Source organism: Synchiropus splendidus, chromosome 2 (assembly GCF_027744825.2).
Source record: "Synchiropus splendidus isolate RoL2022-P1 chromosome 2, RoL_Sspl_1.0, whole genome shotgun sequence".
Taxonomy (NCBI): Eukaryota; Metazoa; Chordata; class Actinopteri; order Syngnathiformes; family Callionymidae; genus Synchiropus; species Synchiropus splendidus.
This window is the reverse complement of record NC_071335.1, coordinates 28,717,982-28,729,511: the sequence shown is the minus strand read 5'-3', so window position 1 is coordinate 28,729,511 and position 11,530 is coordinate 28,717,982. Positions and strand designations below refer to the sequence as shown.

The 11,530-nt window shown below is 43.8% G+C and overlaps 1 protein-coding gene across 1 annotated transcript; it reads left to right on the top strand.

Moving 5' to 3' along the window:
• The first annotated feature begins 620 nt into the window (after nt 1-620).
• On the top strand, nt 621-3,686 carry LOC128754084 (40S ribosomal protein S15a). The gene is made up of 5 exons (XM_053856418.1): nt 621-654; nt 1,367-1,504; nt 1,580-1,659; nt 1,995-2,080; nt 3,570-3,686. Exons 2-5 carry the CDS (start codon nt 1,372-1,374, stop codon nt 3,661-3,663), a joined length of 393 nt encoding a protein of 130 aa, XP_053712393.1. The 5' UTR covers nt 621-654; nt 1,367-1,371; the 3' UTR covers nt 3,664-3,686.
• Nucleotides 3,687-11,530: the final 7,844 nt, after the last annotated feature.

The window sequence follows — 11,530 nt, the reverse complement described above, 5'->3', positions numbered from 1 at the left end:
TTATTCAGTTATGCTCACACACTCACTTCCCAAACTTGCTGCTCCTGTTCAGTGTTTCTGACATAGTTAAGTGGGCAGAAACGTAATAAAGATGTAACTAAGAGGAATAAACACACAATATTGGCCGGGTAGTTCCATCATTCATAGAGAATTGTAAATGCTGCACTCCAGTTGTGATCTTGGACACTGATTTTTTTTCTCCAAAGAATACATATTAATTAAAGTCATTTTTAACAATGACGTTGATAGTTCAACCAATAATTATTAGTAAGAAGGGTTAGTAAGAAAATAAATAAATAATCCACTGCGAAGGCGGCGCTGTTGCGTGCGCTTCTACGCAATTCTCAAACATCAGCAAGCATCGTTTTAGTCGTTAGATGATGAAGTTGTCATTTTAATACCTTTACGGGTGTTTCTGTTACATTACAATGGATTTCAAGACATTTTACTTCAATAAAAACGGGTTCTGATTTTACAGTACAAAAGGAAAAAACAACTGCAACGAATAAAAACAGCAAACAAAATGAACTGATATTAAAATATTAATAAATAACGTATTATGTGCGAAATCTTTTACGAATAATTCCCACTCCATACTCCCATAATGCCTTGCGCTGTCTTACAACTTCCTCTTTCCGCCATATTGCAGAACCGGTAAGATGTCTTTTTTTACTACCACCTTCTATCCCTCCTATATCTAAGTCATCTCTTCACCAATCTTACAATTTTTAAGACCGTATCAAAGGTGAATTACGCGCCAGTCATTCGGTTTCAATATGATAGTGGGTAATGTTGTTGGAGAGTGGTATTTTGGTGTCCGAGGTGGCGTTCTCGGCCCCCGCTACGCTCGGCGCGCTCGGGACGTTACAACTGCTAACACGCTGTCACATTGAAGTGAGAATTACTGATGTGTTTTGGCTTGCATTCGAGTGCTTCACCTTCGTAACCACGTTTTTGTACGTTATTGAGAAGGCGGGCGACTGCTGGTCTGTCTGCCTGGTGTATATGCTAAACTAGCCGTTGGTTGCTCGCCCAGCTGCACCGGAGGACCATGCTTTGCCACTGATCCACTCGCTACGATCAAATTATAGAGTGTTCGTTTGTTGCTCACTGAGACGTTATGCTGATGATTTTGTTGACAGACGTGGTTCTGTTCACTCGCTATGGCTCACGTTCAGTTAGACAAAGCCAAACCACATACATAGCGGGTGTCAGTTCATTATAAGATCTGGAAGTCTGTCACTGAAATATGAGTGAAATCGCATGAAGCAGCCTTCTTAGCAAAGTTACCACTTCTGCGTGTTGTCTTGGACGGTTCTGTCTGTTGTCCAGGTTTGATATTAAACACTAGTGTCTTCATTCACAGGCATCATGGTGCGCATGAACGTTCTCGCAGATGCGCTTAAAAGCATCAACAATGCGGAGAAGCGTGGAAAACGCCAGGTCCTCATCAGGCCTTGCTCCAAGGTGATTGTGCGCTTCCTAACCGTCATGATGAAGCACGGTGAGTTACTTGGGGTGTTGCACTGGTCTAGTGTTGGCAGTGAGCGACCTGTAATCTGAACGTGATTGTCTGCAGGTTACATTGGTGAGTTTGAGATCATTGACGACCACAGAGCCGGTAAAATTGTCGTCAATCTCACAGGAAGGCTGAACAAGGTAAACGTTTACTATGCTTTTTGTTCATTCATAAGCTTTCATCTGACAAATGCAAAGATTATTGTATTTTTGCTGTTTATTACAACAACTAATGTCACTACAGTTTAGAAGCTCAACTGAGATGTATGTAGCAGGTGTAACATGAATAAAATGCTTTTGCCTTGAGTTTGTTTGTCAGGTGGCTGTTCAAAGATGAAATATTTCCAATAGTTGTAAGCTGTACATGTAACTGTCGAATCATCATGTGGCATGTTGGGATTCTGCATTCACCTCGCCTGCCTCTGTTCTTTTCTCTGCGTGCTTGAACCTTCCTACAACTATACTTTCTCTTTCAGTGTGGCGTGATTAGTCCACGTTTCGACCTCCAGCTCAAGGACCTGGAGAAGTGGCAGAACAACTTGTTGCCCTCAAGACAGTTTGGGTAAGGATCTGAGAGTGCAGGGACCCTCACGTTCAACTCGTAATGCTGGAATAAGTGGTCATTAATTGGTTGGGTTTCTCGCACTCTTTGTCTGGCGACGCTTGACGCATGTTTATTATGGTGAATTCATAAGCAGCTGATTACCTTATAATGTCTTCTTTAAAATTGGAAAAGAAGCCACATAACTGAAGCAATAAGATGTGGTTATGGTTGTGACATGGCCTTGCAAATTTAGAAATGTAATTGTTTAAATGACAATTTCGTATGTGTTTCAGCCTTACTGGTGTTTTGGGTTGCCTGGTCTTAGTGTTACTTGTCTGAATTTTTTTTCCCCCATTTTAAAAGACTAACCTGGTACAGTGGTGATGCCTTGTCGCATCTTAAGGGACATTGAGTTGAGTTAACTTTAGTGAATGGTCAAGTTCAAATAAAGAAAATGAACTTTAAGTTAATATTTTGTGTTGCGTGCTGTTCTCAAGATGATGCACCCTCCAAAATGTTCTAGTTCCCCTCTTTCAGTTGTGCTGCCTGAAAATATTCTCTCAGATTAAAAGTCAATTTCACCTTTTTGAAACTGCCCTAATGTTTTGCTGTAATGAGGCGGCTTGCAATTGGAGAAAATATGAAACGATATTGAAAGTGCATGTCAAAATTGAAGCACTAACTAGAGTGAGCGTTTATTCCCGTCCCTATTGTCCAAGTGGGTCATGGTGCACACAGCGTTACTTGTTTTATAACGGCACATAAGTGGGTTGACTTGTTTTGTGCTGGATGGATGCTTTTGTCCCGAACCTTATCTCCTGTGATTGTTGGCTTCTTCTGGAGAACAGTGCCCTGAGCACCGAGTGAGCTTGCTATTACTTCACTTGAGCTGTAAATGGTTGTTTCTGCTGCTGTAAGAAACAGCACAGGAACTATGCTTGGCAAAACCTCTGACCATCAGATATTCTGAACTTCTGGCGGTACATCCAGTATTATAGTGTTTATCTGAGCTGTATTTGTTGCGAAGTTAGAGATGAATCTCTCCCACTGCACTTCACTTTGATTCTGTCCACCTACACTCTTTTCCCTGCAGCACATTGTGATGTAGTTGAATTTTAAGGGAGAGAAAGTCTGACAGAGGAGAACTTGTCCAACCCGAACTTGAGTGCCATTTTGTGCATTTAAACAGCAAATGTTCCTGTCAGTAGTAGAATGACAATTTTCTTTCCTGTTGTGTGAAAGTGAATCAGGAATGAATTGTATATACAGTATATTGTCAGCGACAGTGTTCTTGCTAACCTAACTGAGGCACTGCACTTAGTTTACAATGTTTCTAATGTACAGCCAGGAAGGAGAAAACTCAATTACACTTCCGTTCGTGTGAACTTTCAATATTCATATTATTGTTCCTTTATCACAAACCATGCTTTCTTTCATAAAGTGGTAGTGAAAATGAATTTTTTTTTCTACTGCCATAACGTTCCTGATTTGTCCCTTGTTTTCCCAGATACATTGTGCTGACCACCTCTGCTGGCATCATGGACCACGAAGAGGCCAGGAGGAAACACACAGGAGGCAAAATCCTTGGATTCTTTTTCTAAATGTAAACAACTGCTAATAAAAACCCCAGGAGAAATTCTGTCCTCTGTCCTTTATCGTCTGCTCTCATGACACGCTGTGTAGGAATATTTGCAAATTCCTCAATTCACAGAAAATTCCAATGTTTTACAAGAAATGGGGAAATTGCCCTCTGTTGTCAAACATGAGTTCAACAGTGCGTCAGCTGTACTGGGGTGAAAAATACAGTCATTGAAAATTGTCCTTGTATGGTAGTGTTTGTCTTGAGATGGGCTGAAGCCCTTTCCAGGGTTTCCCTCCATTTGTCTTGTGCAGCTGCGTTAGGTTTCCTCCATGCATTTCCCCCTCAGGCTTTATTTATATTTGCCCGCATATCACCTTGTGATGCGCTTCTGAGGAACACTTGCAATACTGCCTTGAGAAACGTGCTTGGCTGACTCTTCTTAAGGCTTTTGAAGTTTAACGTTTCGTAAACGTTACGTAACTCTGTCGCCGCTAGGGGGTGTTATCACTCCAGACAGTTTTTAAAAATGTGCTGTTGATCTTCAGGAGTGATTTCAGTTGTTACTTTCATGTGACTTGGAGGGTTCCGTTCATCATTCTGAGCTCTGTGCATTTAATTCCAAACATTGAGACTAAATTCTGCAGGTTTTATTTCATATTGAGAAAGCTCATGTGTCCACACCAAGCCTCTGAATTGGCCTGAAAGCCTCTGAATGAGCACATAGCCCCGTCCCTGCAGACTATTAGCCGTACGCACCTGCTACACGACCAGCAGCTTGTGGAAGGTTCTGTGGTTATGTCCTGTCACTCGGCTGACCTTTTCCCATATTCCCCCGAAGACACCCCAGTGGTCCCCAGCCTCAGCCGAGTCTCGCCGCCGCCGACCTGGTATCAGACCCAGAAGAGTCGCACTAACAGCCGCCTAATGCAGCAGCTCTGTCCAAGTTCTCCTCCCAGACCGCCGGCATCCCTGAGCCTCAGAGCACTTAGCGTCGCTTTAATAGAGAGAGAAACTTGGTGGTGTGGCTTCAAAGAGCAAGAACATCCTGCCTGCAGGAGAGATGAGTCTGCTGCTTGGATAAGTGATGTTCAATCCTTTGGTGTGAACTTTCTTGGCAAACGGGGGGGAAAAGCTTACTTGTAACAACAAAATGTAACAAGAAAACGCCGCTAACTGCTCCCGAGGATCTAAAGGTCCATTTCTAGATCGGAGCCGATAGTTTTTACTGCAGACTTCTGTGGGTTTTCTTCAAAGCGACCCAGTGCCTCAACCCGAGTGCCTTTCACTTTGAACTGAAAAAAATGTTCTTCTTACAGCTAAGAGCTGGAATTGCTTGAGCTGACATTTCCTTTGTACCTCGCAAAACTGATCCTCTGCCGGTTTTGCCACCGATCCCAGCTTCCTGGGGTGAGAAGCTGGTGACACCCTGGACAGCTGGCTACTTAGTCATTTCCTCAAACATTGTGTTGATGCCTCCACCATTTGACTATGTGGAGCGACTCTTTCTGAACCCGAATCCGATGGCTCCTCTAACCTACGTTTATCTCTGTCTCGGATTCACTTTCTACTGCAGATATCGACCAGAACAGTCAGGTTCCATCTCCATCCAACACAAACCACAGACATTCTCTCTGAATGTTGTCTGCTTATTTTAGACGCAGCACAGCCTCTGGGTGTCTTCTGCACAGATTCTGACCCATGGCCGAGGTTGGAGCCGCTCCATATCGTGCTCTAACTTTAGCCTCAAACCTCCACTTGCTCTCAGTTTGACATGATTTTAAATAGCAATGTGCACAAGAAGCTGAAGAAGAAACTGAGGAGAAGCGTTCCTGTATAACTGCAGCCTCAGTGCATTAGATAACCCTATGTTGAGCGTTCTGACTGACCCTAAACCCACAGAGTTGGGCTGTTATTCAGTCTTTATTTTGCTTATTACTAGTGGACGAACCTGCACATACTTTTGTTCTACTGTACATGTTCAGTTTCATTCCATTTCGAGATTTTGTTAATAGGGAATATGTTGGGTAAAAGAGCTTTAAAAAATGAACCAAAAAAGTTTATTTTAAAAGATGAGAACTACTTTCAAACAATTTTAATTTTAATTTTTTTGCCACTGAAATTGACCGAACAAATAAAAAAACACTATCTCTCTCTCTCTCTCTCTCTCTATCTATCTATCTATCTATCTATCTATATATATATATATATATATATATATATATATATATATATATATATATATATATAAATATATTCACCAGACTAGCACACAGTATTTTAGTTACAGCGGTTTCAACGGCCAAACACTAGGGGGCAGTAGCAAGTCACTTCCACCTGCCGGTGTGGTTCATCACTGGCTGTTTTTTTTTTTTATATATTTCTGGCAGCCAACGAGACTAATTATGATTTGCTCTGATATAAGGTGATTAATATTGGAGGGAAGGAAGGATACTGACATCTGGTCTCGTGGAGGAGCCCAACTATGTAGGAATAAATCAGAGCTCCTCATTGTCTTCTGTTTGAATCGCAGTCCATTTACACTGAAGTTTGACCGGCTGTGACCAGTCATCGGCAACAGTGTTTATTGATCCCTGTTGACCTTAGTCTTGCTGTTGAATCTGGACGTCATCCCTCATTTTAAGGTGTTAAATCTGAGGTATGAAATCCCTCCGCTGGCCCAAGAAGTCTTCCCCTCCTGGTTGATCCAGTGCCTTTGTTTTTGACGACCTTAGAGATCAAAGGACTTGTAGAATATACGGCTGTGAAAAGAGAATGGAGGCTTCACGATGAAGCTAGTCAGGTTCATGTGATCATGTTGATATTTAGCTCCAGCCGCCAGAAAGGAACGTGTCCAAGATGAGTCAGTAATCACTCACTGAGTCAGTTCAGAAATGGTTTTCTTATTTAAAAGTTTTTGGGTTAAAGCACAACTAGCAAATCACCAGTCTTCCTTTCAGCCAGCTGTTGACAGAAATGGAGGGAAACTGATCAGATCCAAAGCAAAACCTCATTCACTGTCATCTTGGTTTTACAGTCATTCGAACGTGACTCAGCATGTGAAAGGACGGTGCAAAATAAGCTGCACACTTCAGCAACACAAGGTCATGTGACCACTGCTTCCTCGATTCCGCCTTCCGACAGAACCTGAGCTTTACTGATTCTGAAAAATGAGAAGTCCAAATTCAACTAGACAATGAAACGATAGCGGGTTTTAGCGCGAAACAGATTTCAATATAGTTTCTGGGAATGTCAATATTGGGACAAAGAAAGGATGATCACGTTTTGCTTTCATTCAGCTATTAACTTTATCACATTGCGACCTAATGACTGGGACAGTAACTGTGGGTTATAGTATGTACATGGGTGGAAATGTGCAGCTTGTACTCAGTACTGACGGGACACGTCTGGGCCAGTATTGGGGAATGGGGCATCAGTGAATACGCAGCACCATGAGGTAATATCTTAAACAAAACATCACAACTTCATGTGGCTTTTTTTCTGGTATAAAAATTATATTTTTTTTGAAAGTTGTACCCCTGCAATAACCGCAACCAATCTGTGCTCGCTGAAAGGTTTTCCTTAGCATGGCGATCGGTAAACATGCTGAAAATGCGCCCCCTACTGGTAGCTAAAAGTGAAGTGGTTCATGATGGATGGTGAAACACCTTCTCCACGACTTGCATGGGGTTGCTGCCTATTTTGGTGGTGCTCCTGGGTGATGCAACAGGTTTCCCTGTGGGCTCTAACAGCCGTATTTCAGGTGATAATAGTCGGAGCTGCACATTCTCAGGTCATAATGTTTTGGCTAATTGGCAAATATTCCCACTGCAAGGTGAACTAAAGGTCCCCACGACAGCACAGGGCCATTCTACAGACACTCTTATCTGCCTTCTCTGGCTGTGCTCTATCTCCTCCTGAGTCAGTGGGGCGCGGCAGGGAGGTCGGACGGTGGGAGGCGTCGGCGTGTTGGCTGTGCGCGAGACTGCGCCGTGCATATGATGAATGAGATAGTTAGAAGCCCAGAATTTATGGCTCCGAGCGTGGCCATCCATTCCTGCCTACGTAGCGCAGCGGCCCTCAAGGGCATGGCGCTTCTCTGGGTCCCACATTTGGCGCCAGGTAAATGGTGCCACAGACCCCTCCACCAGCCTCCGCCCCCCCCTCGCCCCCTCCATGTTGGGCAATGGTTAATGAGCAGGCAATGAGCGCAAGCTGTTCATCTACACACAATAACAGGGAGGCCACAAGGTTTGGGCGCCAGGCTGCCTTTATTAATTAGTCCTCTCATTTGTCCGCTGTAGATCACCTTGAGTGCTCCGGCGCAGCGCCGCCGTCCTCACATAATATACATCCCACAGTAAATCAGCCGCCCAGCAGTGATTACAGCTGAGGGCCGAGTAATAGTGTTAGAAGTCACCGCGGCCACCGCTGCCGTTACATCACAGGTCCCGGCCACCACTTGGAGCTTTACACCCTGTCAACCAACTATTTTCCTTTACATCGTCCTCTGCAAAGCACTACCCGCTCGGCAGGAAATGATAGACGCACATCCGAAAGTCTGGCACGTGGGCCATTTGAGGCCCTTTAAAATATTTTATTGGCCCCCTAGTTTTCTAAACTTCGGTTTGCCCAAAACAAGTTGGTGACGTTGATTGAAAAAGAAGGGTTTGGAGTACTGTGTCCTGTTGGTTTCAGGTGGAGACAAAGAAGGAAAAGGAGGGACACAATTGAGTCCTGGGAGTGTTGAGATCCCTCTCTTAGTCTTTCTACTCTCTCAAGTGAGTGAGGAACAAATATTACAATTTTTGCCCCATTTTTGTTTCCGACAATAGATGGCAAATGACTGATTATCTTATCTGTCGTAAGATTGTCGTAAGATAATGCTGAGGTCTGAGGTTAGTTCAGTGGGAATTTGTCCCAATGATTGTGAAAAGACGTGCGAAATTTCCGATGAAAAATCTTTGTATGTGTTGGGAGAGCCGACCGCTCCTGGCTTGAACTGTAGAGAAGCCGATCGAGAACCGAGCCGACTGAGAAACAATGAAGCCAAGGAGGGTGTTTTGATATATATTGAATTGATGACAAGAAAAAGCTAACTTTTTAATCCTGGGGAATAAATCACATCTTCTTCTGACTTGTTCCTTCAGGTGTCATGAGTGACTTTAGGTCTTTTCCCCTATGAAAAAAAAAATCCCGCTTGTAACAAAGCTTTCTCTCACGTGATCATGGTAGATTTCCAGCTTAGAGGACTTGGAGTGTCGGAGTCTTGATGTGTAGAGGTCAACATGTATATTGGTTTTACTCATCGGCCTCCATCATATCGGTCCCTGTCAATATTTGTCCAATCTTGTGTTTGTAATATACCCTGTCGCTCCTGCCTTTGACAAAGTGCAAGTGAAGTCTACTGCCTTTTAAAAAAAAATGTTTCTGTTAATTCATGTTTTCTTCAATGACAACTTTTCTCCCTTATTCTGTTGGCTGGGCCACCCAACATTATAAAACCTTTTAGTACCAGAATGTAGTCTGTCTATTTTCTCATGGAAGGTTTGCAAACAAATAAATATCTCCACAATGTAATTTCCTTCACACCAAAACCAAATCTGACAAATATCGGCCCAGAATATCAACCTATTGTAATATCGGTTATCGGCTTTCCTATGCCACCGGATATATCCGCATCAGCCCTAAAAAAAAAATAGTATAGTGCGTTGTGTGTTGAGATTATTGAGGAATTCAGCAGATTCTTCTATCTTCCTTCGCAGGTCTCTTGCGATTTGGAAAAGTCTTAAACATGTGCCCTGCTTTAGCCTCACACTGAAGAACTGACAAGAAGTGAGGAGACAGAGAGAAGGGGGGGAAGGATGGGGGTTTAAAGATCCGGCAGGCGTTCAGGACATTTTTTTTTTCATACAAAGCAGGAATTAGGAAGCTGAAATTCCTTGTGCACCTATTGAAGGTTATGACGTTGCAGGCTCCAGCAGCTCAACCATTTCCGCCGTCTCTCGCTCTCATCCCTCACCTTCTCCGATTACCTCCTTTTCACCCAGTGCTGCCAATCATGTGGAATTACACACTTCTGCGGCTGCTCGGCTCATCCTCCTCCCCCATCACCACAAATTAATTTCAGAGTTTATCGACTTCCTGTGCGGTTCGTTCCGTTGACCTTTCGCGGACGTTTTTCAGACTGCTCAAAGCATCTACTGAGGACCATGGAGAGTTTTAGAAACGTTTCACTGTAGCTTGTCAACTAGGTATTGCTTAGTTAGGCGTCTTTTTTTGTTTTGTTCGAACTTTCAAATAAACCATTTGTGATACAGTAGACTCACGCAGAGTTTGTAAGCAGTGATGTAGTGTGTATGGGTACACACACATTTAGATTTTCACCAGTATAGTGGAGTAAGGAATGCCGATGAAAGATAACAATATTTTTCCCAGGATCCCAGACCTGTATACCATGAACTTCAGTCCATGAACCATTTGCCAATTCTAAGAACCTTATAAATTTGGCTCTCGTTTTTCAAATTATTTTATTTTATTTTATTTTATTCATGACAGCACTTTAATCCAAAGCACTTTCCTAGATGGTGACATCCCCACTGACCATGGCAATAAAGTTGATTCTGATTCTGATTTATTTAGGAAGGTGACAACTGGTGATGAGTTAAGGTTTCATGAAACAGTGTCCAGATTTTCAGAGGCCACCAGGTGGCACTGTCTGCTGTGAAACAAGTTGTGTGAACAACTAATTCAGTAAAACCTCACTTCATTTCTAAACCAAGAGCCCCATCCAGTGAGGACACTGTTTCACCAACCCTGCAATACTGTTTCATGATACCTCACCAACCCATCACCGGTAACTTTACACTGGTAACACTGGTAAGCTCAAACCAGCAGGGGAGAGTAGCTGATGCATCTGGCCAGAGCCACTGATCATGACTTCACTCCCCAGTGACATCATCAGGCTCCAGTGCCTGACAAATGTCTGACTTAATCTTTGGTGACAGCAAAGAACATTCGCGAGCTGGAGGTCAATATGGCAAGACTACTGCAAACACAGGCCGGTACGTGTTTGCTTTTTCCACGTGTGCCTGAGCAGACCGTATGACGGTGCAGCAGAAGGGCTGATGAGTCCTGCAGAAGCCAAGGTTGTCTGACCCAGCTGAAGGCCTGCAGCGGAGGTCAGGAGGTGTTGACAGCTGCCTTGAGGGGAGACCTGGTTCTTCCTTGTTAGAACTTCCCAGTCTTTTTATCGACTATTGTCATTAATATATGTTCAACCCATCTGTGGACCAGGTCTTCTTCGCACTCGCTCTTGGACGACAGTGTTGTCAGTGGTCTGGCTCCGACTTCCAAATAAATCCCCTCTTCCTGGCGGGTCACAGCCGCTGTGATTCAGGCGTCCACCCCATGATGCGAGTGCTTTGCTCTCCTTCGGCTGCCGCTGTATTGATTTGATCAGAGGCTAATGGAAACTTGGCGGATGGGTCCGGGCACGCAGGAGATCTCTCTATTAGCCGCGTGTCCGGGCTCCTACTCCGCTCCCTCTCACCCGCCGCCTTCTTGCTCTATCACACATCTCTGTTCTCATTAATGAGTGTAAAGAACGAGTGGAGGAAGGATTCGCTCAGGAGCCGGATCAACACTCTGAGAGCATCCAGCCTTGTAAATCCATCAACTAACCTTTGCTTAAAGATAGGTGGCCAGTAGTCAGCTCTGACGGTGACGTGGCTTCTCTCCGGAAAGACAAGCAAGTAAAGCTGCTGGAGTTTTTTTTGTTTTTTGAATAGATTCTTTATCTGTGACGTTTCTCAGCACAAGCAGCCGTGTTCCGTCATGGTGGCTGTTGCCATTGAGGTTCTTATGTTGGAGCTGTTTGAGAATCGCCT